This window comes from Xiphophorus maculatus, chromosome 21, assembly GCF_002775205.1.
Source record: "Xiphophorus maculatus strain JP 163 A chromosome 21, X_maculatus-5.0-male, whole genome shotgun sequence".
Taxonomy (NCBI): domain Eukaryota; kingdom Metazoa; phylum Chordata; class Actinopteri; order Cyprinodontiformes; family Poeciliidae; genus Xiphophorus; species Xiphophorus maculatus.
In genome coordinates, this window is record NC_036463.1 from 4,367,313 (window position 1) to 4,394,512 (window position 27,200).

At 38.1% G+C, this 27,200-nt stretch overlaps 2 protein-coding genes across 3 annotated transcripts in view; one reads left to right on the plus strand and one right to left on the minus strand.

The window, feature by feature from the left end:
- Window positions 1-1,701: 1,701 nt before the first annotated feature.
- Window positions 1,702-3,865, plus strand: klhl34 (kelch like family member 34). Its single transcript, XM_005812554.3, is given in 3 exon segments — window positions 1,702-1,743; window positions 1,746-1,754; window positions 1,842-3,865. Coding segments are annotated over 3 exon segments (1,848 nt in total). The 3' UTR covers window positions 3,639-3,865.
- Window positions 3,866-6,524: 2,659 nt separating this feature from the next.
- The window catches only part of cnksr2 (connector enhancer of kinase suppressor of Ras 2), a 63,185-nt gene continuing 42,509 nt past the window's right edge, over window positions 6,525-27,200 (minus strand). For both annotated transcript variants that reach the window (XM_005812556.2, XM_005812555.2), the window contains 11 exons: window positions 23,959-24,010; window positions 20,150-20,325; window positions 19,012-19,085; window positions 18,831-18,902; window positions 18,519-18,586; window positions 16,794-16,891; window positions 15,608-15,826; window positions 14,240-14,381; window positions 12,919-13,143; window positions 10,558-10,745; window positions 6,525-7,223 (listed from right to left, as the gene is read on the minus strand). In XM_005812556.2, coding sequence (XP_005812613.1) covers window positions 7,002-7,223; window positions 10,558-10,745; window positions 12,919-13,143; window positions 14,240-14,381; window positions 15,608-15,826; window positions 16,794-16,891; window positions 18,519-18,586; window positions 18,831-18,902; window positions 19,012-19,085; window positions 20,150-20,325; window positions 23,959-24,010 — 1,536 coding nt within the window. In that variant the 3' untranslated portion in view covers window positions 6,525-7,001. The remainder of the gene's footprint in view (window positions 7,224-10,557; window positions 10,746-12,918; window positions 13,144-14,239; window positions 14,382-15,607; window positions 15,827-16,793; window positions 16,892-18,518; window positions 18,587-18,830; window positions 18,903-19,011; window positions 19,086-20,149; window positions 20,326-23,958; window positions 24,011-27,200) is intronic.

The window sequence follows — 27,200 nt, forward strand, 5'->3', positions numbered from 1 at the left end:
ATGCCCATCAGGTCAACCAAACCAACACTCCTGACACCGAGCGCCAAAGATTAAAAACTCTTTGCAGCTAATAAAAGATAAAAAAGAACATGAGCGTGGTTTTCACTTCAACGAGAATGTAATGTACTGGATTTTGAAGAATATCCTACGACAACTAAAACACGCAAACTCATTTGGCGGGGTATCAAAATTCACATTTAAATGTCTCTCAGCATGTCGTGTTTTCATAGTTAAACCCTGACAGTAGCTGGACATTAATCAGAAACATCCATAAACATGCTGGGAAGCTTGTAGGCGTGATGTATATCCCTCCCACTGCTTCTCTTCTGCTGCATAAAAATAATACAGTGACATCCATCTTTGTGGCTCTGAAGCTCTGCAGGTCGGAGAGAGGTTAAATGCCTCCCCAAAGGGGACAGGATTATCCTAACACCAACAGCAACGAGCTACTTTTGACACCTCTGAGGAAAACCCTCAGATTTAATGATGTGGAAAAGTTTTAAAACATCCCAGATTAAGATAAACACAATTTCAAAAACTCTTGGACAGAGTTTGTGCAAAGTTTATTTTACTCATCAAAATTAGTGAAAAATGGTTATAATAGTTTCTCATTATACTTTAGTTTCATTTCACTGTGACTTTTTGTCCAATTTGGTTAGCTTTAATTAGTTTTTAGAGTGTGTTTGCTAGTTTTTAATAGTTAATAGATACATATTGCTTAGTTACAGTAGTAATTTTAGTTTTTTCATACTTTTGATAACTTTTAGGTGCAGAGTTCAAAAAGTCAAAGTATTGTATTGTGATTATGTCTACATTGATTTGGTAATGGATACTCAACAGAAGATACCAATTTCAAAAACATATATTAAATTATTGTTGAGCAGCCAACTAACTGCCGTTTTTCCCAACTTTTACTGTTGCCATTTTGTGGACTAGCTTAATTTGATGGCAGCTAACGTCAGCTGCTCATTTGAGGAAAAAAATTATTTCAAATCAGTTCGAAAGGTTCATAAACAGATTCATAAACACAAAAACAAAATACATTATATTATTAACACTAAAACTGATTAGAATTGTGTTTCAAAACTAATTAAAGCATAACTAAACCTGAAAGTTTCTGCATCTTTAATAGTTTCTACTAATAGTTCTTTTGGAATAACCTCGATTCGGATGAAATTACTGTTTCTATTCTGTTTCGGCATACTTTAGCATCTCTTAAAATGTTCTGGTGGTAAAGTTTCCAGAGATCAACATTCTAGATTGCATCAATAAAATCCAGTTTAAAAGATTAGAGTCTAGCTCTCACAGTATTGTCCTTCCAGATGAATCCTCTAAGCTGTTTCTATTCCTGACAGAAAGGTGCTTTATCAACCGTGCCCATCGGATTCCTGTACGCCTCGACTGCGGCAGCTGTATTTACAGATGACATCATCCACAGAGATAGACTCGCAAACACCAATCTGGCTCCCTGTCCGTCCAACTCTGTTTGACAACACAATGTTTGCTTGTTGGTTGATTTTAAATTGAAGGCGTGCGCCTGGAGGATACTCCCTAGAGGACTTGGAGTAAAGGGTAGCTGACAAACACAAAGCAACAGCGCCAGTATCCCAGACAGAGACAAGAGAGCCAAGTCTCAAGGCCAAAGAGGGACGGGTCACAGGGCTGTGTTGATGTGCAGGGGGCTGTCATGACCTCCCTATCATGGTGTCGGATAACAGCTTCTGCAGACAGAAGAGGACTAAATCACAGATGGAGTGAGCTCAACTGAGGACACTCTCTTCCAATCTGCTTTCATGCGACCCATCAGCAAAAAATCTGTCGTCCTTTCTTCTTCTTGACAGAACGTATGCATGGATACCTACTCACTCCTCTACAGTTCCTCACACAGAACCGGACTCCTCTCTGGCTTCCAGCGTTTGCGGGACCAGAAGAAGATGTGCGATGTTGTCTTGGAAGCAGGCGGTGTTTCCTTCCCGTGTCATCGCAGTCTTTTGGCGAGCTCCAGTGACTACTTCTGGGCCCTTTTTGGAGAGACAACCGCAGAGAGATCAGCAGACTCCATCAGGCTCCCGGCGCTGACGCCTGAAGGTTTGGAAGCCATTTTGGATTTCTTATACTCAGGGTGGTTGAGCATTTCTTCCTCCACACTTCCTGTTGTCGTGGAAGCAGCCCGGTACCTCCAGGTAGAGGCGGCGCTGTCAATATGCGAGCGATTTATGGCGGATGGCTTAACTGCAGATAATTGCTGCTACTATGCTAATCTGGCTGAGCAACACTTCCTCTTGAATGCACTTGAGGCTGCAAATCAAACCATTGCCAAGAAGATGGCGGTTCTGCTGCAGAAAAGCAGGGTTGATCTCCTTGGGTTGAACTTTCCATCGCTGATGGCGGTGCTAGATGCAGATGAGATACCTGGGGCCAAGGAGGTGGATCTCATAAGACTTTCTCTAGACTGGCTGGATGAAAATGGGCCCCTTCCTCTGCTAAAGTCAAACCTTCTGCTGAGTCGTCTACGTTTCGGATTGGTTGCGCCTTCAGACCTTTCTGACCTTTGCCACGGAAACAGGGCCATGGCCACTCCTCTGATCAGAAGTCAGCTGACTCGGGCTCTTGAGTACCATCATATGGGTTCAACTCAGCCAATAGCACAAAGCAGGCAGTCGACCCTTAGAGGATCACCCAATAGTGTGCTTCTTGTTGGTGGTGGGGTTAGCCCTGATTGGCCAGAACAACAAGTGCTATCGTTCGACACCAGTAGCAGGAAGTTTTCATTGCAAGGTTTTGTTCTACCTCTGAGACTCAGAAATCCCTGCGTCTGTTCGGTGGGAGGTTTTCTCTTCGTGATTGGCGGTGAAGACATGAAAAATAGCAATGAGAAGTCTGTCACTGTTTCTACCTCAAGCCAAGCCTGGAGGTACGATCCACGCTTCAACCACTGGAAGAAGATGGAGTCCATGCTAGAGAGGCGGGTGCAGTTCACCTGCTGTGTGGTGGAAGACGTCATTTATGCTATTGGGGGACGACAGTCAAATCTGGACTCCGTGACATACACTTCCTTAGCTTCTGCTGAGTATTGCGACATGGCTTCAGGAGCATGGAGGAGAGCTGCAGCGATGCCTTGCCCTCTTCACGGCCACGCATCTACCGTGCTTGACAAGAGCATCTATGTGTCAGGAGGACTCCCTGCCCACCAGTGCGGCATCCATGGCAGTAACCAGGATGTAAACAGGGAAATAAGTAGGGAATGCCTCTCTTGGGACCTGACGGCCACACTCTGGGAAAAGAGGGCATCCATGTCCATCCCAAGATTTGGTCACCGATTGGCAACTGCCCACGGCTACATTTACGCCCTGCTGGGGATGTACGAGCAGTTTTGTGACATTGAAAGATACGACGCGCAGTTGAACCACTGGACCCGCCTCAAACCACTTGCAAACGGCTTGTTCAGCTACGGGATGTTAACCCTAGCATGTGGGAATCTGCTGGTATTCGGCGGGAGGAGGTGGAGCGACGGACAGCAGGTGACTGTAAGGAACGTGCTGGAGTACGATACGAAGAAAGATCAGTGGAGAGAAATCGCCCAGCTTCCGAGACCTCTGACTGGCACTGAGTGCACTCTGCTGCCTCTGCCGGACTAGTAGACCCAATTTAACATCTATAAAAAAGTAGCGCCTTTAGAATAACTGTTTAATAATCACATTCAATTGCCATGAAGAAAAAATAAAAAACTGTTGCTGAAAGCTTTAATGCCAGTTGTAGAAATGAGTTGTCTGAGATAAAAATTTGATTAACGCTCAACACATTTTCTTTCCACCTTAAAGCTGCAGTAGGTAACAGGTCTTAGCGCTGTCAATCAACACTGGATACTCGCTGCTAAATGTGCTAATGGCAGAGAAATAACTCACCATAACAGGAAAACTGTTTATCCGTGGTCATCGGTGGCTATGCTAACTAGCCTGAGCATTCACAACATGCTATGCTAGCTGCAGCGTAGTAGAGAAGAGTATGATTGACAGCGCTAAGACCCGCCCCCTGGCTCTGATTGGTTGTTTCTAGTTAGCACTGGGATAAGGCAAAGGAACCTGATTTTTTTCAAAGATTTTTTATAAATGTTACATATTTTAGCTTTAGAGTGAAATTTTTTTATAGAATTACTAGACTTGCACATTTTTATAGATTTATTTACAGTATAGTGAAAATGTATTCACCATGTTACAGATTTCTTCTGTTCTTATATTTTATTACTCTTTAATAAATGTTGCAGGTAGGCAAAACAAACGCCTCAAAAAAAAAAAAACTTGAGTAAAATACAAAAGTTAGAGGAAGCCAAAGTAGTTTGGTTAATTTTAAGGTCAATAAATGAATATTTACTACAAAATAATTGAAAAAAAAAAACCCAACTAAATATTACAAAGTATTTTGTGATAATAAACCATCTAAAGTGACGTTTACTCATCACTTCTGATACTTTTGATAATCCAATTTATTCTTGTTGTGATGTCATCAGAGGAAATGTAGAATTTATAGCTAATAAGTTACGTTTTATAATAAAGTAACAACGGTATGCTTTTTTTATTGTTTGTGTTTTATGACATTATTCAGATCAGATCACAATAATTCCTCTCAGGCAAGATGTCAATTTTTCTCAGCCTCGTCTCTGTTGTTGATAAAAAAGAAAAACATAACAGACAAATAAAGAGCCTCTAATCCAAATGACTAAAACTTTATTGATCCAGTCTCTTCTTCCAGCAAAACATGAAGAATGAACGCATAAATAAATACCGTCTTTTAACCATAATTTATAGATTTAACACTAAACATTCTTTACACAATGACAGTTTGCAGAAAGAAACCCTGATATAATTAAAGATATTCTTCCAAGACAGTTTACACTCTATAAATAGAGATCTACTATATCTCTAGGTTTTAAACACAAAACATAACATGGATATTGTTTTGATCTACAGCAAAAACATGCTACTACAACCAACCACGGGCAGCAGCATAAAAAGAGCATGAAACAGTGTTTGTCAGTGCAAGTTATTACCTATTTATGATTGCTTTCGTAGTCTGTGAAACGTCTGAGATACATTATTACATCTTCTGGCAGCAGCATAGAAATAGACTAACATCTTAAATAGATCCATGTTTAATTTCCTATGTAAATATTCCTCACTTTTGATGCCAGACGCCTAAAATAAAGCTGAAGAGTCTGAGGAAAAATCCACCCCTGGAGAATTTTATACTGTTAATAAATAATTCATAACGGGGATTCTTTAGTTATTACATCTATGGATTTATGTATTTATTAAATAAATCCATATTTAAGCATTTTTTCACTAGTGGGGATTACTAATAAAATATATTTTTCTGTTTAGATTCAATTCATGTAAATATTTCTTCAGTAATCGTTATTAAGCTAAAAGTATGTAAAAATACATATTTAATATAGGGGTTGAATATAAAATTTTTTACATTCTATCACATTACCCGATAAATTTTATTACTTTTATGAGACATTGTATTCAATCGTAAAAGGACATTAAACTGCCTGGCTTTTTATGTGTTGGTGTGAAGTCCTTTCATTAAAAAATAAAAACAAAACAATAAAATGCATTTAAATTTGTGGCTGTCATGTGATAAAATGTGCAAAAGTTTAAGGTGTATGAATACTTTTTTCAAGGCACTGCGTATCTAAATTTTCTTTATTATATATATATATATCTTTATATAATAACCATTTTGTGGAAAATGAAGTCAAATACATTCAAAAAAGCCTTTTCGGGTAAAACATTAACAATGCTTCTGAGATTTTTATGATCAACTATTTATTTCTGCGCAGATTTTTTCTGTCATGTTCAGAGCAAAGATTATTTTTATGATCTCATTTTTGATATATTACATTTTCTAAGACGTTTGCTGTAAATATTTAATATGATTTAATAATGTGGGTTTCTATGCAGATTAAAATAAATGTTTATATTGTTACTGCAAAAACTAAATCTTACCAAGTATTTTGGGTCTAGTTTCCAGTGCAAATACTGAGTACATTTGAAATAAGACAAAACTGACTTAAAAGTAACTTTTCAGAAAGATATGCGAGTTTTCAATAATTCCTAAATATTGATGAAAAATTACTAGTTACATTTAGCTTATAACGTGGAACAAATGTCTTGTCATAAGTGAAATAATCTGCCAATAGAACAAGTACTTTTAAAATCAATATGAATGAATTATTGACTTAAAACAAAATCCAATTTCTTGCTGAAAAGTTACTTTTAAGTTACTATTTTAAGATATTTGCTGAAGAAACTGTATTTTGCAGGATGTTTGTTGATGAAGGCTCTGTTTGTTAAGCGTTGTGTTAAACTACTTTAGGGTGGATTTTTCCCTTAAATGGCTCCTGTTCCAGAAGGAGGGTGCATGCTTCAGGTCCAGCCCAGCACTGTACGAATTTCTACCAAATCTGCACAAACAAAAGCCTCTAAGTCTAAACGGAAACAAAAATCAGAACAAAACAAGAGTTTTAAAAAAAGATTTCATTGTGGTTCGCTGTAACACTCACTGTACAGTTAATAATAGCAATATAATCTCCATACTGCTTACTCCATAAGGCTTTATGGAGCAAAAAGCGTCAACTTACTGGCTATGAGACAATGTGCACTTAGAGTAAACATGGCACAACAAGCAGGATGAGTCGAGATACATTCTGTGATTTCGCTTTTTATGAAGGTGATGGGAAGGAATCATCCACAGGAAATGACGGCGAGTTCTCCGAAGGTGCAGAGCACAAAAGCTAACAGGTGATACTCAGGAACTAGCACCTGTCGTGAGCTGGAGCGGCAGGTCGCCGGCCCGGCGTGAGGCGCTCCTTGGTAATCTGTCGTAGCGAACCGATCGGGAAGCGGAAACCACGAGTCAGAATGTCACTACCGGACCCGCCCGGCGACACTCATCTTAACAATCGGAACCAGACTGTTTAACTGTCCGCGTTTAACAAGTCAGACGTGGGTCTCAATGTAGGAGTGTGTGTGGGACAGCGAGGGGGTGAGGGGCGGCGGCCCCGGGTCGGCGGGTTCGGGTTCAGGTTCGGGTTCGGCAGCGGAGTTCTGGTCCTGAGTGAACAGGTCCTGATAGGCTCGCTTCCACTCCTGGAACTCGGCCGACGAGAGCTGCGGATTGGCCAGCAGCCTGTCAATCAGCGCGAGCTCCCCCTCCCTGTCCTATGAGGATGCAGAAACACAGGAGGGGGCGGGTCACTCTCACACTTCCTGTTGCCACGACGACAAACGCAAGACACATGGAGAGGACACAGACGTGACTGGAGACACTCAGGTTTGGGGAGATTTAAGATTAAATCCAATAGATTCCTGGCAACCTAAAACTGAAGAATGAGAGTGGGCCAGTAACTGGTTACATTTACTTGAGCAACTTTTAAAAAATTACTTTTAGGAGTATTTTTACTTTTACTTGAGTCATTTTATTATGAAGTATCTCTACTCTAACTTGAGTAAAACGTCTGGATTTTCTCCCCACTGAGTGAAAAGAAAACCTGTTTAATCCAAAAATTCACCAGACTCAGACACACAGCAGCTGGTTTCGTTTGTTTTTTACTGAGAAAAACTGATCTGGAAAAATTTCCTTTTGCCTGATTTTGTTATTTGTCACTTACATGAATTATTGTAATTCTGGTTCATAAAATACTTAAATTTCCACCTAACTTTATATTTTGATCTGTCTGATAATGTAATTTTTTTAATATTAAATTATTGATAATTTGATCAGTTACTCAGTACTTGAGTACACGTTTTACAAAATGTGGAAACTTCAGCTTGAATGGGTGTCATGTTTGCGTCTTGTACAAATTTGTAGCACTGAGACCTTTAAAAAAAAAATCATAATATATTAAACAGAATAACTGGGATTTACAACTTTTAACGATGACAGCGTGGTGTTCCCTGTAATTATTTGTATATATTTACACAAACAGCCTTTTCTTATGTTGTTTGTCTTATTTTGTTCTGAAACAAATTTTGTTGTGCTTCTGTACGACGACAATAAAGGCTAATTCTGAAATCCAAGTCAGTTTTTTGAGTAAATGTAATTATTTAAAAGACAGCAGTACCAGAATAGCCATCTGCAACAAATATTCTTCCTCTCTCCGTTTCTCATCTGTTTTGATCCACTGATTGTTGATAAGACAGAGAGCGTGTTCACGTCCTTGTTGTTTCCACAGCAACCACTGCAGCAAATATGTTGAAACGTCCAAAAAAGCAGCTTTATGCTTTGCTGAGGATAATAGATGCCATCTAACAGGGTCACTGCTACCGCCACACAATATTTTCGACCAAATGCTCCCCAAAGCTTGGTATATTCCTACATATACACCAGACAGGGTGCAAACACTGGTTGACTGAGACACCAAAGCCACAGACACGGAGATCTGGAGGAGTAAATACGCCGTATCCAAGGAATAAATACAAACATTACAGGAGAGCCGTTCAGGCCAGAAGGATTAACTTTGCTCAGGCAACATGAAGACACACATGGACTGATGGAAACTGAAACCAAAAAGACATGAGAGGTGTGGTGGTGATGAACCAGGACAGACATTCACCACAATGTGCTCATGTTTATGTGCATCATGTGTAAACAGTTTACTGTAAAACTAAAAAAATACCAACTGCTGAAGTCAATAATCAAGACTTCTGTTGTGAATAAACTCAAAAAGCCAGAAGCTATTAACAGTTATGCAAACATTCACTATTGAGAAGGTAACATCAGTGCTAACATTAGCTTTTATTAATTTAATGTTAACTTTAAAAGTTGGTTCAGCAAACATTTTTATTTAAATTTAAAATGTAAAGAGTTGTGAAAGTATTAAACCTGAACAGGATCATTTCCCTGATTCTAGTTTTGTTCTTTTAATGATCCTTTTAAAAATACATTTATTTTTTCTGTTTGGCACAGAAAGGCTTGTTAACTGTAATGTCTTCCTTCCATCAAACTGCATAAATAAATGTACGATAAGTTGATGTTGAATAGAAAAACAAAAGAAATCTCAAAAATCAGTTTTCTGAAGAATAACAATGTAATTAGGAATGGGCTACATTTTCTTATATTTGTGTAAATTTATATATTGTTTATGCATTATTTTTTGTTTGCTCAGAAAAAAGGCACAGACACATGAAGCATGTAATAAAATTTACAGAAAACTAGCCCAAAACAATTTGTTTTAGTATTATTATTGTATTATTATCGTAGAGTAAAAGTGACTTCTTTAAGCCACTCAGCTCCTCCAGACTAGCGGCAGCAGCAATTAGCAAACACCTGGTGTGACTGCGAGTCTGCTAAGCTCATCAGACAAACTACTTCTCAGTCCAACACTACAAAAAATGATTGTAAATGGCATAAAGGAGGAAAACTGTTGTGATTATGAGCTGAAGACGGAGAGTCTGAAAGTTTAGAAGCTTCTTAAAGAGACAGAGGCCTAATAAGGCGTCAAATTTGAAAAAAACACTTGATAATTATGTGTTATTGGAAGATTGATATCTGAACACCAGCTGTAAAGTTTTAAAAATACAAACATAAAAAAACTAGAATAAATAAGCAATGCTGAGCCTGGTGGGGGCAAAAGTAAAGAATGGTGGCCCGCCAGGCTTATAAAACAACTGGGGGAAACCCTGGTAACCAGTGACAGATTAAAGGCTGCCTGGCTCTTTCTGCCACCAAGCTGGGCGCCTGCACTGTGTTTATAAACAAATAATCCCTCTATGCAGCATTTTCAGAACTACTGAAGGCAACATACCGTACTTTCCGCACTATAAGGCGCACCTAAAAACCTTCAATTTTCTCAAAAGCCGAGAGTGCGCCTTATAATCCGGTGAGCCTGATATATGGACCAATATTGCCACAACAGGTCTCGCAATTACGGTAAGCAGCTGCCGATTTCATTTTCCCCTGTAGAAGGAGAAGCGCGCGGTGCACAATGGGTTTTGTGTAAAGACCCCAAAATGGCTCCAATTAAGAGACACGCTGACGACGCAGAGTTTAAGCTCAAGGCGATCAGTCACGCAGTAAAACACGGGAACAGAGCAGCAGCGAGATAATTTAACATGAACGAATCAATGGTGCGGAAGTGGAGGAAGCAACAGCTGTTCATTTTGGGAATGAACGGAGTTTTCAGAACGCTGCTTTGTAATCTATTAATAAAGTTTGACTGACCTATCTGACTGTTCTGTTGACATTCCCTTTAGCGCAGGTCCATCTAATGGATGCATAACGTAACCCCAGCCTCTACTGTAGCGTCTATTCTATGCGCCTTATAATGCGGTGCGCCTTATAGTGCGGAAAATACGGTAGTTGTTTAGTTTTGCTATAAAATGACAAAAAAAATTGGTATCGCAGGTCAGGCGTTTTAGAAATCGGTAGAAAATGAATTGCTAATTGTATTATAGGCTGCATGTGTCTGAGCTGATTCAGTGTGATTACAGTAAATCAGAGCTTCTGCAGCTGTGCTCTCTCTCATATTCTGTGTTCATGCTGGAGTGGACGCACCTTGAGCGTGGAGCTGAGGATGCGGAGGCAGTGCAGGCGCTCGTTGAGCTGAGGGTCGGCGGCCCGTCGGAGGAAGGACTGCCTGAACTCCGATTGGCCCTTGGCGTCTGAGCCCCGCCCCAACGGACAGACGCCACCCTGTTCGCACGCGCGAAACAGGTCGCCCAGGGACGCGCCTTCACTGCCACCTGCAACACAGCAAACAGACGTTAGAGCCTGAGCAGAGGAGTGACGTCTGAGATGGTTTTCTGGATTATTAACGATGACAAAACCCTCATCTCTCTCCTGACAGCCTCAGGGACATTCTCTCCTCTGTGGCAGGTTTATTTCCTCCTCCACATCAGTATTTATTGTGCAATCTGTTTCTCAAACAGAGCTCACATATATCTCCTGGTTACAAAAATCACATTTATTTAGTATTTCAGAATGACACCTTCCTGCTGCCGCTGGTCTCGTCTTGGCAACCAGAGCAGCGGCGTCTCATTAGCCTCATTAGGACAGAGACGGAGAGCAGCAGCTGATGGTCACTTAATTAAGAGCAAATCTGGATCTATGCTGCAAAAACACAAAATATTACCAAGTACTTATGATTTGTTTCTAGTGCAAATATCTTAGTACGCTTAAAATAAGGCAAACTACACTAAAAGTAACTTTTCAGCAGGATATAAAGGCTTATTTTTAGTAAATAATTCCTCAATATTGATGAAAAATTACTTGCTGTGTTGGCAGATAAATTAACTTATAACATGGAAAAAATGTCTTGTTCTGTGTTAAATAACCTGTACTTTTTAAGAAAGTGGATCGGTGCTATTTTAAACACTGCAATGCAAAAACCTTTGTCTTTTTTGAAGTTTCATTAAAAATGATTTTAGAAGCTTCATTTTTATATCTTCATAGTTTATTAAACTTTTCTCCATCACATTTAAATAAAAAAAACAATCCCAAATTGATACAAATATTAGAGAAACTAAAATTTTTAAACACAAGTACTTTCAAATAACACAGTAGATGTTACACTATGAGACTCGGTCGTCGTTTAAAAAGGTTTACGAAAAGAAGCAGCAAAGAGAGAAAGCCTGGGTCCATGGAGGAGCTGCAGGAATGATGCCAAATGCTGAAGACAATCAACCTGCCAAGCAGCTCAGATGATTTAAAACACTCATCTTTTACAGAAGGTTAATTAGCACTTCATATTAGCATATAAAAATCAATGAGTAGCTTCCTATGAGCTGGGTGGTTTCAGCTTGTAATAACATCATTTCTCTGTTCAGCATCAAAGTCCTGCAGATTTTTAATCCATCCTGAAGTTTTAAAATCAACTGTCTTGTACTGACTAAGAAAAGCAAAATGTTTTCTAAAATGCATTTCCATCCAGCTCGATTTGGATGGAAACCATTTCTCTGTCTTCTTTCTCCAGCTCCCAATGATTTGGCTTGGCTCATTATTGATTCGTAAATATGAATTTATTGAATGTAACCCTCCAGAACGCCAACAAATCCACTTCCAATTGGCTCAAAAAGTGAAGGTTTACTGTGGCCTAATCAAAGTTTGGAGATAACTCTAATTGAGATGCTACAGCATAACTTTAAGAAGTCCATAATGGTGAAAGTCCAAATATCCCCAGTTTTCTTTTCATCCAGTTGCATTAATTTTTCACTAAAATAAAAAACTAGTTCTAGTTAAATCCAGATGGCAACTTTTTTTTTGTCTTTATAAACAACTTTTATTCAACCCAGCGAATGTTTTTAATTTTAGAACATAATAGAATTTTGCTTATTTTAATTGTACGCAGGTCTATAAATGTCCTGTGAGTAAATATATTTGCACATTTATCCATAACAACTGGAAATTTCAATATCTACCAGTTATTTTCGCAATTTACCGTCTATAAAAAGAGTGCCACTCAGATTAATTTCACTCCCTGGAGAGTGAAATTACCGTAATAACTTGACTTTGGCTGGAAAGTGCAATGTCTTCCCTTTCAGAAACTGTTGGAATTTTTCAGATAGCACAAAATATTATCTTTGTTATGGTACCGCATATTTGGCTGGATCGCCGGCGCTCTGTTTAGGACTTAGAGGGTTAAATATCCAAAATAAATAAACAAAACAACAGAAAAAACAAAACAAAAAAACTTATTATGAACTATTCGTAAACAAAATCGTCCAGTTTTTGGTAGAAAAAGAGAAAAACAATAAATCGTGCAAAAAGAAATTATAGTTTGTTTTAATTCATTATGCGATTAACTGATTTATTGCTTATTGCGACAGGCCTAGCAGATATATTTTATTCTTTAAATAAAACTACAGCCTAATTATTTTCCAGCTTCTGTCGCATGTTTCATCATAAATATGAACTCACAGTTGTGTGTTTGCTGCTCTTCCTTCACCGGCGGAGAGAGCAGAGTGTGCAGGTTGCTGTCGCGCGGCAGCGTGAAGCTGCGGGGTTTCCCTCCCTGGGTTGCCATGGGAATCAGCCTCTGCATCGCCACTGGCAACGGGACGTTCCTCTGTGGGGGCAGAGTGTAGACGGCTCCAGCCATCATCGAGCCGCCTCCCAGGCCCGGCTCGGCGAAGACGGCGTCCTCTGTGAGGACGACGGAAAATATCAGAGCGATTCGTCAAAACAACACAACTCAATTATTTATGAAAAGAAACTTCCACCGTGGGTTTTTTGTGATACATTTAATCAGAGTTACTGAGAAACATTTTAATATCTAAAAACCAGGATGATAATTTAGAAAGAAAACAAACATTTTTTGTTTCAGTAAATCAATAAAAAATGTAACTATCTGTAGAGGTAAAGAAAATAATTGCAATTCCTACTTCTGGGGATTCTGAACCGAATCTAAATGCTAAAAAATCGATTTTAAAACGTGGTTAAGTTGAAGGTTGTCTTATCCAGCAGATGGATGTTGAATAATTCTTTGATATTTTTTCATTTAAGAAAAAGCCACGCAGCTAAGTTACCATAAAACTCATTTAAAATACATAATTATATGCACAAACCTCTTTATGTTTAAATATAAACTGACAGAATTTAATACAACTTTGTAGAACTGCGTTAAATAAATGCTCTTTGTTTCTTCTCATCAATCACATGATGTAAACAAAATCTCTAAACCATTTGAGCAGAAAAATTGTTTCATGAATTAAAAATCTTTTCTGAATCAAATTGTGACCCTAAAAATCAGAATCGAATCACTCGACACTTAAAGGTTTGGATTTTTAAGTAACTGTAATAAATAGTCACACGATTTCCTGCACAAAAAGCTGGTTGGTGGCTTTCTTAAGAAAATATGTTTTCAGCAAGTTTTACTTTCTAAAATAAATGTGTGTAAAAATGTATATGCTGGATGAAAACAGAATTTGACAATATTCTGTTGTCAAATTCTGTTTATTGCGACAGGCCTAACAATAAACTAAATTATTGTTATTTAATCCAGATTAGAACAATCTGGATTGAATAAGATAAATGTGTGCCTGATTACATGCCTGTACTGTATTAAAATGAGTTTTGTTGGTTTACGTTTTTTAACCCATATAAACGGGTCTGAATTAGACAGTAGACAGAGTTGTGGAAAACAAAAATAAATAGAAATAAAAATACATAAATAATAACCCTAAGGTTTAAAAATATAGATAATTTTAAAATTAATGTAACCAAATTGGTAAAAAGTTACCAAGCGGTCCAGTTTGCAGGTAGTGCAGTCCAGCTTCAGTAAGCGGAGTCTCTATCAGGTCCTGCCACGACCGCCTCTGTGAGGACGACGAGCGGCCCGGGGACCCCGTCTCACTGCTGCCCCCTGCCGGACTGGAGCGGTACTACACGGAGCAGCAATGAAAACAGATAACATGGCGTCATGAGCAGCAGATTTTCACATAAAAGTATTAGCAGTACAGACCTCTCAGTTATCTGTGAAAAACAACTTGAAAAATGTAGAAAAAAAAACTGAAAAAAAAGTGTAGCTACCAAAATGACACATTTTCATGTAGCAAAAAAATTTAAAGAAGGAAAACCTTGATAAATTACTTTCAGTTTAAAATTAACTCAACAGGGACAAATACATTAAAGCGCTTTAAATAAGACAATCAAGCTTTCAAAGAAAAACTTTAATACGTCCTGAGTCCAGATTTCGAACCGCAAACAAGTAAAGCTGGTATGACGATTAAAAAACAATCCTTGAATAAAAATAATTACATAATACCTCAAACTTTGCCTTACTTTGAAAAACAAAATTATCATTAATATTCGTTAGAATCTCCTCCAAAAGATCATATCTACTTGCTTTTCAAATTAAATTAAGGTTAAAAATTAGCAGTAAAGATCTCCACATTATCCGCAAACAGCTACAAAAAACTGCAAAAAAAAAAACCTTACTGAAAGGAAAGTGTGGTTGCCAAAATGTCACATTTTTATATGGGAAAAAACTAAAAAAGAAAAACCTTGAAAATAATTATTTGCAGGTTTTGCTCAACTTAAACATTAAGTACTCACCAAAGCAAACCATTTCAATCAAAGAGATTTAAATAAAAACTAATCTGGTAAAGGAAAAGTCAAAGTAATTTTAAAATATAGTTTTATCTTAACATATAAGAAAATATGTAAGTAAAATACAAACTCAAACCAAACAAGTGTTTACATGCATGCTTGTATCCATAAAACTTCTCCATAAAATTGTTACTAATTGTAAATAGTCTGTCTTAATGGCCAAAGAGCAAATTTTATACATATAGCTGAGTCTGTTGCTCTGGACTGGAGTATTTTTTATAACTATATGGTTGTTTATTTTGAAATTTTTCACTTACTCTGTAATATTTTAATTCTTTATTCTGTTTTTATATGTATTTTGTATTCTTTGTGTGAGTCTATTTGCTGTTATCTCCTGTCACTCTTCTGCTGTTGAACAGAAATGTTCTGATTATTCTGTTCTGACAATAGAGGATATTTACATATATTCTCCTGTTCTACTAAAATAATCACTTTTTTTTAAACAAAGTTTTTTCTATTTAAAAAAATGAAATTTATGGTTAATATCTGCTCCAATCACCTCCACAGGATCACATCTGTACGGCACGTCGCTGCTGCTGCTGCCCAGTGGCTTTCTCCCGCTGTGCGTGGTGCCTCCCCCTAGGGGGCCCGGATGGTACTGCGGCTCTGCGGCCGTCACAGGGGCCTCGCTGCACAGGAAATCCTCCTGAGAAGATCGAGAGCGAGACGTCTCTGTGGAAGACAGGCGGGTGGTTCGGCCCTCCAGGTAAGCGCTCATCTGAGAAAGAGTGGAAAAATCCCAGCTGGAGCATCTGAGGTATAATTTAACTGTTACTGCAAACTTTAGAGTAAGGAAAAGAAAACTGGAGGGCAAAAATGTTAATAATTGAATGAGATATTTAAGAGTTATATATTTATAAGTGATATATTTCGGAGTTAAGATAAATAAGAGTTACAGTTTAGGAAGAAAGAAATTATTCAAAAACTAGAGCAGGGATGTCCAAACTTTTTGTCAGCTCAGCCAAAATTGCTAAGTCAAACGGATTCGTCGGCCAAGAAAAGAAAGAAAAAACCCAACAATAATCAAGTAAATAAAATGCCTCTTTTCTTTTAAAAAATGGACATTATTCATTGCAGATCCAAAACTTAAAAATGATAAATTTGCTGTATTAAAATCTGGTTTTCAAACTATTTTATACATGGTTAAATTAATTTATTCTCAGCTTTAAGAACAAGATTTGGGTCACTTTCTTTAAAAATGGTTGCTATTAAATTAAATAAAAGCTAATTTAGCTGCAGTAAAGTTGGCTTTTCAGTAAAAGTTTCTGGATATGAGTGGATCTACTTACTATAGATGTTCGGTTGAAAAAAAAAACCCCAAACATTTTGTGTTATGCTTAAATTTTTCACTTGTAAGAAAATTATCAATAAAAATTCTACAGACTATTAAAATTAAAAAGTTTAATAAACACAATTTTCATTATTTTTAAACTGCAGTAGGGGGCCAAAAAAAACAAAACAATCCAAGGAGCCACAAATGGGTCCCTGGCCAAACTTTGGAAATCCCTGCTAAAGAGCAATCGTTTCAGGTTTTAGCTAAAAAATATAGCATCACTATTGATTTCTTTGGACTTCTGAAGATAATTGAGAAGTCTAAAGAAATGAAAAGTTGAACAGAACCGAGTTTGTATTTTTCTGCTGTGTTTAAAAAAGTTCTCAGCGCTCTGACGTCTGTGTGGACTCACTGATGGAGGCCGTGGGTAGGTATCATATGGAGGTGGGGGGCTGTCCTGTTTCGGGCTGGAAGTGGTGTCGTCCTCATGTTCACTTTCGCTCCAATAGTCTGCAGGGGTCATGGGAACATTTCAGATCAGAAGCTCAATATACCTTCTGATTCTTCCATTAATTAGTTCTGTTGATGCAGAAACATTCAAGTCTGTGATCCTGCATCGCGATTGATTCAACTATCCCTGTTTGGATTTTCTTTTAACCCAAAACACTGAGCGTCATCCACATGGAGACAAACATGACAAATATTTTTACAAGTGGATTTCATTTGCCTAGAAAGTTCGGTTTGTTTGGGGAGGTGTGAACGTGTAACCGAACTCTGATGCGGACCAAAAAAGTGAACTCTGGTCCGCCTACAAACCTACATCTCAGTTTGATTAAAGTGAACTCTGACACGGTTTGAATGCACATGTGAATGCCTAGTGGACTAGAAACCTCTACAAAAGCAGGTAACAAGCTAAAGTGCAGGGCATTCTGGGTAAGTACAATTAAATCAAACACATAAAATGGGAAATTACCAACGACAAAAGAGAAATCCTACAACCGCTAAAATCTGACACTGCTCCATTTTTGTTTACATTCCATGAAGAAGGAAGTTGCTTTCATTTCTTCTTCAGAAGTTTTCTTAAGTGATTCTTGGTGCAGCGCCACCACAGGCGAGGAGGGAAGCAGGTCTTTCAAAGAGTTTGGTCTATATGACGCAGTGTAGTGAAAAAGAAACCGTAGCAGCTGAAAATGACGTCAGTGCCGACTCAAAGTTGCAGCAATCACCAATCTAACCAAGTCTACCGGACTATCAGATGTGAAAACACCCTTAACTCAGGAAGTTCATTAGAAATGTTTGCGTTATCCCAAAACCCAAACTTTCTATTAATAAAGCCATGCATCCATTCAGATAGTTTAACTTATTGCTAATATATGAAAACATAACCAGAATTTCAAATGTTAACCATATCGCTATCTCGGAGATGGGGCTTCCTGAACTTTATATTTACAAAACAAACTCAAAACAGTGTTAATTGAACTCTGAAGCCCTTTAGCGCAAAAGTCAACGACTCACACATCAAAAAACAGCAAAAACACAAAATCTTACCAAGTATGTTGGTCTAGTTTCTAGTACAAATATGTTAGTACACTTGAAATAGACAAAACTAACTTACAAGTAACTTTTCTGTAAAAATTAGGAGCTTGTTTTAAGTAAATACTTCCTTACTTGTTGCACTGGCAGATTATTTCACTAATAATGGCAAACAGTCTTGTTGTAAGTGAAATAATCTCCCAATGGAACTATTACTTCTTTTCCAATTTTAAGGAATTATTTACTTAAAATAAGCTCCAATATCTTGCCATAAAGTTACTTGTAAGTTAGTTTTGTCTTATTTTAAATTTATTTACATAAGTGCACTAGAAGCTAGACCAAAAATACTTGTTAGATTTTGTGTTTTTGCAGTGAATACTCTGCAAAATCTGACATAACTGTTTGATAAAATCCAATTAAGTGTGTCGATAAAGCCAGGAAGAGGTCTCCAGGCGAGAGAGATTCTTGACTACTAGTGGAGGTTGTAAAAAGAAACGAGTGGCAGGCTCACTTTTAGTCCATAGGGGACTCTTAAGGCAATGATTTTCTCATGCAGTAACACTGGTGCAATAGTAACAGCGGTGTTGTTGGAGTGAAGTCTCACCCTGCTCCTGCCGCATCCTCTCCCGCTCTGCATAGCCCACAGCTGCCATGTTGAGGCGACTCAGCCATCTATCAAACAGCAGGAAATAATAAAACTCACTTATTTAAACAAAGGGTTTTTATGGTACATCAATCATCATAAAAATTAAGTCAATAGTAACTACTTTTACTCTTTTCTTATGTTTTATTTTGTTGCAAAATCTCTCGTTTTCTGCTTTCTTGGAGCCAAACTGCGAGTTGCATTTTAATTTCGCCACCCAGCTGCAACACCTCCCTGCGACCTTCCTGCATGTTTAGAGCTTGCGGCCTTTACCTGTTCATGTCGTCCACTCCATCTGCTGCAAAGTAGAAACTCTTGACCTTGGGGTGGCACGCTTTGAAAGCACTAGAGAGACACAGAGAGCTATTTTTGCCCACACACCTTCACGCGTACAAGAGCACACAGGCTCCACATACGGAAAATAACATAAATATGCAATAAACCAGGCACTTACTACTTCTTTCGACATTCACTGGCACGGTCAATCTTAAACTCGGGAAGACTGACGAAACCCTCCGCCTTCTCGTCCTGACAGGACAAAAGAAGAAAAACTCACAAAATGAGCTAAAATTAAAGCAGAAGGACATTATTAATTAAAAATTACAGCTTAGTTTACAGATGTTATTGTGTCGGTACGAGTCATGCAACTTCAAGATTTTCTCGACCTCCTGTGTTAAAAAAGAAGTGATTAATGGCCACAATGTGAACTGCTGCTGGAACCATTTACGAAAGCCGACCAGCATGGAGGCTGCAGATATGAAGAGACATGTGTTTCTGCTGAGGTAATTAATATTCTATATTTAAATTTATACTTTTAGGTCCTGTGGAGCTCAAAACTTTTGCCAAGAAGTCCAAAAAACCTTGGACTTCTTGGTTAGCTTTTGTCTAGCACAGTTTTAGTCAACAAAAACTCACTTGCTTACTACACCAGATATCTAGATACGCTTTATAAAAAGACATTAAATTGGACATATAAAACAAAATCTACTTTCTTAGGCTTTAAATATATTTTGTGGTGAACTTGGAGTCTCTAGTTCACAATAAAAGTAGAGACTCTCTCTTACAGGAGAGAAGAAAACTTTAATTTAGTCTCTGCTGGTGCTGGGTAGATATCTTCATATTCTGTTTGGGTCATGTTTTTCAATCTGTTCAGGTTTCTCTAATCCCTATTACGTTTTTTGAACAATTACTTCACAGTATTTGCTGTGGAACTGCTAAACAAGGTCATAGACTTCTGGCTATCCAATTTCACAAATCTACCATTTCTATTTCTCACAGCGACTGATTAGGTAGCGTTACCAAAATTATTTTTATTGAAGTCCACACAGATTTATTACCATGGTAATTTATTTTTAAATACAATATCTTCTTGCTAATATGAATATTGTTTTTGAACCATTTCAGTTAGATAAGATAAGATAAATCTTTATTGTCATTGTCACAAGGACAACGAAATTCAAAGGGTGCCATCAGTCGGTGCACATGCCCAAAAACAAAAAATACCTGTCTCACAATTCACACACAACGCAAGAGTCAACAACTGGCAAAAAAAAAAAAAAAAAAAGCAGAGAAAAGACGAACAAACAACGCACCTCCTCATTGATGTACCAGTACAAGCAGTTGTCTTTCAGCACAAACCAGTACTTCTTCCATTTCTGAGAGAAGTAACCCTTGGCATCCCTCTTTCTCCACAGCCAGCCCTCGCAGTCTCCTCTGCCCAGCGCTTTGCAGGAAACACGCCTCCGACTCAGCGAGGTCAGACCTCGCCCTGGAAATGCAAACAGAGCGACGTTTAAGAACAGAGAGACGATAAAACCAAAACCGGAAGAAAGAACTCTGGAAACAAAGGGGTGCAGAATATTCCTCTGTAGCTGGTTGTAGTACAGAACACCCTAATGACAAAACAAAGATGTATTCAAACCAATTCATCTATGTGTATGTGAAGTTCACTTGCCAGATCCAGACCCGTAGAATCAAGAAATCACTTCAATAGAACTTGTCTGACAACATGAAGAATGGTAAAATATCTCTAAAGGTAGACCATAACACCAATCACAAAATCCTGGAAGGACTGATCAGTGTGGAAAGATGTTCAAGATTTCATGTTAAGAAACACTTATTGAATGCTGAAACAACCTGTTACTTATTGATATTTTAACAGTTTAATGAGTTTTATCAATAGATTCTGGCACAACTGGCCCTTTAAAAACATTCAGATTTCTGAAATTGCCCAAAATGAAAGTGAGTTTGATGCCTCTGGTCGACTCAAACTTTCGTTTGACAGAAAAGTCCAGCAGAAAAAGAAAAAAAAAAGCATGTGAAATTAAATAGTCTGACGAGGAAAATCTAAGACCTGTGTTTAACATATTTAAGGCCAACGTACAGCTTTAAAAAATAATTAAAAACATTTTAAGGCCTTAATTTTAGATACATGACTTTAAGACTTTTTATGGATGCGCAGACATCCTGATTTAGTAGTTAGCATGTCGTAGCAGTCTTGAAACCAGGTTAGTTAACTGCTACTGGATTTCCTTCCTGGCCACAGCATCACCATCCACATCGACTGTTTGACAATACGAACTATGAAACCATGTAATTATTTCCCTTTGGGATAGAAATGTATTTTTGAATTGAATTAAATTTGTAGCCAAAACATGAAGAATTTAAATGAGAGCACATGAATGCCTGAGGCAAAGTATAAAAAGACCTTTAAAAGACACATTATTGTTAATTTATTACTCTCTAAATGGGAGAAGCAGAAAAAGGAAGGTGAGAAAAATCAAAGGTACATAAAAAAATGCTACTGTTAGATGTAAATCATGATTGAAGAGAGAGCTCAAATAATTGATAATTAGGATACTGTTAGGGGAATTTTGGATCAAAACACAAACAATAACTTCTGCAACTGAGGGAAGGCTGGATGCAAACGACAAGAAGAGAAGGAGAATTGCTAAGAAGGCATATTCTTTAGAATATTTTCCTTGAATATTATATAGACCACGCTTCCTGGCCATCCCTTGTATGTTTTCAGTTTTACAACTTAAAACATCTCATGCTAATGTAGAAGCAGCCTTGAGCTCTGAGCGTTTTCCAGAACGCTGTATTATCGTGTGCAAGGTTTCCCCCAGAAAACTTGCTAAGCCTGGTGGTTGGATGTTAGAGCAGTCATTCATCCAGCGGCCCATCGTGCTTTTAAGGTCAATTTTTTTTTAAAGTTGAAAGGAAATTTGAAAATATCACTTGATAATTATGTGTTATTCAAAGCTTAATAACTGAACACCAACAATAAAGCTTTAAAAAATGCTAACATTTTAAAAAGACTTTAGAAAATAAGGAATGTTAAGCCTGGTGGGGGCACAAGTAAAGCCTGGTGGCCCGCCAGGCTTATAATAGACTGCCTGTGCTTAATAAAAGCGGTGCTTTCTTTCCAGCTTAAAGGTTATGCATCAGTAAGCTCCTTATTAAAGATAACTGGAGCAACATGGCTTCCAGGTGAGGCCGGCAAAGAAGCTCCTGCTGCTCTGCATGAAATGTCTTTTTAACGAGAACCATGATCCAGGAGTCAATTTTCCTCTGTGGCAACTTTATTCTAAAGGAAACAACTCTCCACGAAAGTGTTGACACACAAAAAACGAAACGTTCTTGCTTGCAGTGTGGAAAGGTTTTCAGCTTAGAGAAAATGAATCATTTATATTCCTGCACAAGAGGGTAATATATCTGAAAACGCACAAAAGTGTTCTGCAATAATGATCGTCCTCTTTCCTGTGCAGCCGCCTCAGGCCACTAATTAATGCCATCATCAGATTGGTCACAAAAGACCCATTTGTGACAGAACCTACACAGCTTTACTAATTACTAATATGTTGATAAATTAGCTATTTAAAGCTGTAATTATTAGCATCAAATTCTTTTAGAAACGTTTGTTCAGTTGCTGTAAACAAACAGAGCCGTGTGCAGATGGAGCCAAAGCTTTCAGAGCTTCTCACAGCAGCAGATGGCAGAACAAGCGATCGGACTGTGGAAAAAAATTTAAATCTCCCAGCATGTTGATCCATGACGGTGTGGAAAGTTTGTCATAGAGGCAAAGGCACTTATGTCAGAGTGAATATTAGAAATAAATGGAAAAATCTCAACAATTATGTATAAAATTTAGTAAAACTGACAGAAATAGTTAAGAGAATCTTTTTGAGTACCGTTCGGAAAGCTCTCATAACTAGATGTACCTTGTAAGGAGTTAATTTAAAGCTGTAAAATAAGCACAGTTTGTTTAAATAAAAATGAAAATGCTACATTTTTAACAAGATCCAATACCAGTACTGGACCTGATTTTGGTTTAATTCCCAGACTGAGTCCAACTGAGGATACAGATCCAAACCTCGTGTTGCCAAAAATCACATTTTGGCTCATTTTACCCTGGAAGTTTCAACTTACAGGCACAAAAATTACACTTTTAGAGATTAAACTCTACATAAGCCTGTCGCAATAATCAATAAATCTATAAATCAATTCATTGCATGATAAATTAACATAAGCTACTCTGATTTTGAAAGGGAACTTTGTTGACAGAGACAACAATCCATTTCATTTATTGTTTTGATTGTGTGTGCTATTTCTTTTACTTTTGTTTTATTTACTGTTTATTTTTCATTATTATGCCATAATCAATATATTACTTGAAAACTGCCTCCAAACCACAATATTGTTGTTTATCGGGACAATTTATTATCCAATAAAATTAGCTCTCTTGACAAGCCTAACTAAATACTCTACACTGTGATTTTTGGACAGAAGAGGACATTGGGTAATTTTTTAACCTTTGCCAAAGTGGATAGGATCGGCTTCGCGTGCAAAATTAAGAAAATTAGCACCGATAATTTGGTGCACCCCTAATAATTAATATAAAGATGAAGTTGTTTTGATATGAAGTGTGCATCTCAAACCCAAAACAACCTTCCAAACCACTCACGTCTTCAGAACCAAACATGGAGAAGCTGCATTCAACTTCTATGCACCACAAATCTGGAACAAACTTCCAGAAAACTGCAAAACAGCCGAAACACCGAGTTCCTTTAAATCTAGACTAAACAACCGACCGGTGAGAGATGTGAGAAACCATCGCATCTATCACATTTTGAAACATTATTCAACATTCTGATGTGTAATGTAATGTTTCAATTGTTGACTTTGTATTTTTGTGTTTTTAGGATCTTTGAACTGAAATGTGCGATACTAATAAACCTGATTCAAAAAGCTTTATACATTTTCCAACTGAAGATCATAAAAGTGAGTTATGATCCACAAATGAAACGATTCCTGTGCAGAAACGGCTGGTTTTCTGAAAACATGTTACTCTTTTGGGAGCAGCTTCTGCCCAGGCCAACCTGGTGCCAACCCTGCTTACCTTTATTCTTCTTCCTGTTCTTTGTCTGCAAAGAGGCTGACTGCTGGTATGTCTGAGGAAAGAAGAGGGAGACAGAGACAGAGCATGCTGTCAAGACGGATCAGTGGCCTTTGTTTGCAGCAATGAATCCTGGGATATAAAAGATGACAGCAGATCTTAGAGGCAGCAGGACACAAGGAGAGGAGGCTGGAGACAAACAGACACAAAGGAAACCATCACATCTCTCACTACATCCTCTCACACACAGACGCAGTCAGTCAGGGGTGGAGGAGTCAGAGCGGGCTGCTTTCACACGTCTAAACATAGAATGGAGGGCTGGAGGTGACGTTAAGGTGGAGCAGTAGCACATCCAGGTGATGGAGGAAGTGTGAAACAAACAGAGCTGCAGGGAGTTTATAAATAAAGAACAGCTGACCAATGATGAGGAAGAACTATCATCAGTTCTTCTCTTGTGTGACAACAGAGGGACAGTGAGCTGGAGTAACAGAGACATTAACTGGTATTCTTCTGTTTCCAGTCTTTACATTGTGAGGGAATATAAAGTTTATATCACAGAAAATTAACGTACCCGGTCGGATCACAGCAGAACACTGTGAATGTCTCACAAATCCAACTCCAGTATACATGGAGCTGGACAAACGTAAGTAATAATTACTGATTAGCTTTTTGTTTTAAGCCAAACTGGTTGCGCTAGCTTTCCTTCTTTTATCCACAGTTTTTACTCTTTTTAGGCAGTTGTGAGGCAAAACCTTAAACTGCTGCTGCACCAGCTACTCACCAGATTATTGCTAGGTAACCAAAGAATGAGTGGGTTGCTAGGTAACCAAAGAGTGAGTGTGTTAGTCGAGCTTAGCTGCCAGATAAAGGATTGAGCGGCTAAAGTCTTTCTTCTGCCTACATCTCCCAGGATTCTGTGCGTCTCTGGATCTGAGTTCAGTGAAATTATTGAACATTCAATCAGATGTATTATCTATTGATATTGATCAGGTGTCTATAGCGATACATATTATTGTTATTGATTTATGATCCAGCACTAAGTATAGTTTTCACTAGAATTATGCGATACCAGCCCAATAAGCTCCAGATAATTTGCAGGTTTACATAACGGCCTTTTTAATCTCCGTGTTTGACAGATTAATTGTTTGTTAGTGTCAATTAATCAATATTGTGTTGTCAGTAATTTCATTTCTTTCTTCTGTTTAGGTAACTGCTAGGGAAAAGGTATTGCTCAAAATGAAAATAAATCTGGTAGCAGATTTCAGTAATCACCTTTACATTTTAATTTAAGTATTATTAATTTAATGGATTTTAAGTAAACCAAGTCTTAAGGTACAAGAGTTTTCTCCTTTTTTCTTTTAGCCTTTTCTTGTTTTTAGCTTAATTTTTTTCTTCCTTTCTTATTTTCAGAAAAGTTACAATAATTTATGAGACTGGTGGATTTGTGAAAGTTAAAATACTTTAATACGGTACAGCCACTTTGGAGGACTGCATGTAGAGAACAAGAGCTGAAAACTTATGAATCAACTGGCATAATGAGTGGTACACTAAGCCAGAATTACTTAAAATGTATATTTTTCTAACTTAGATCTGTGGTTGTTGCTCTAAGATCACTAAGAAAGTAAATGAAAGCCAGAGTTTTCATGTGGATGCTTCCTGAAAGCTGCATCGGTGAGGTTGCAGATGGTAGTTTTGCATATGTTTACTAATGTGAACCTTTGAAGAGCAAAACTTAGAATAAAACTTTTTCAAGGACTTTTTTACAGTGATTTCCAAGAGTTTGTCTATTGACAGCTTTACTGACTTCCTTGCTTACAAGCAGTAAATATAATTGTTAAAAACAGGCTTTCTAGAATGCTTTCAAACCCCAATTTAATCACTTTTGACAGTAAATGAATGAACATATGGATAGATAATGAAGCAGGAAACAAAGTCTGTTCTTAATGGATACTCCATATTTTATTTTTCTACACAATTCCACATCTGAAAACTCTGTCAAACGATAAAAGCGCTTTTAAAAAAACTTGTTCTCCTCCTCGCCTGTGGAGGCGCTGCACCAAGAACCATCGACGGTAATGACACAAAAACCTCAGAAGAAGAAACCAAGCACAACCTCCTCCTCCACAAAATGTAAACAAAAATGGAGCGGCATTAGATTTTAGCAGTTGTAGGATTTCTCTTTAGTTTTGGTAAAAAACCACGAGTCGTTTCTCCAGCTAGCTTTAGACTCTCATGTTTGTTTTGGTTGTATTTACCCAGAATGCCCTGCTTTATAGTCTGTTTCCTGCTGTTGGAGCGGTTTCCAATCCGCTTGGTGTTCACATATGCATTCGAACCGCACCAGAGTTCACTACAACCAAATTGAGACCGAGGTTTTTAGGTGGACTAGCGTTCACTTTTCAGTTTGATTACGCATTCACACCTCCCCAAATGAACCAGACTTTCAAGGCTAACAAACTAAAGTTCAATTGAAGCGGACTAAAGGGGGCTCCATGTGAGTCATTCTGTTTAGTATTCATAAGCCAACTCACAGATGCTTCGGTGATCAAACATAAATACATTATACTTATTGTGTAAAAGGTATGCATCTTGTATTTGTGACTTAATTTGACAGAGGAATGTTTCTGAATACCAAGTGTGCTAATTAGAGGTTTGTGAATCTTCATAATCCTGTTTCTAATCCATCATGTTTAGATTGAATCTCTCGACGGATCAGATGGGGCAACAGACCAGCTCTGATGTCACAGCATTACACATCTCAGGGGCCGGACCTCAGCCACTCACAGCCACAGGCTCAGTGGGACAGATGACAAAGGTCCTCCCACTCCCACCGACACGCCATCTGTCATCAGAGCATCACACATGCAGCACACACACACATTGCTGCTGCAATGGGCGCATCACCTGGGCGCAAAACATGCAGCTGTTTTTCATTTTCAAAGAGATTCTGACAAGACGAGTAAGGTCACTGCAGGCCAAACCCACCAGTCTGGACCGGCTCAGATGGACCAGATGTCATGGATGTGACAGGAGGGCAATAATGAGTCAGCATCTGGGAGAATCACACTTCACTGCAGCGCTTTTCTGTCGGGGTCAAAGCTCAGTTGCTTGGAGACCGACTGTTTGATTAGTAAAATGACCTAGAAGGAGAAGTTCTAGGAGTGGGAATAGTTTTGATCCAAAGTGTGTGGAGTTCCATCTATGACCAGTGATGACACAATGAACTGCATATCTCTGATTTACTG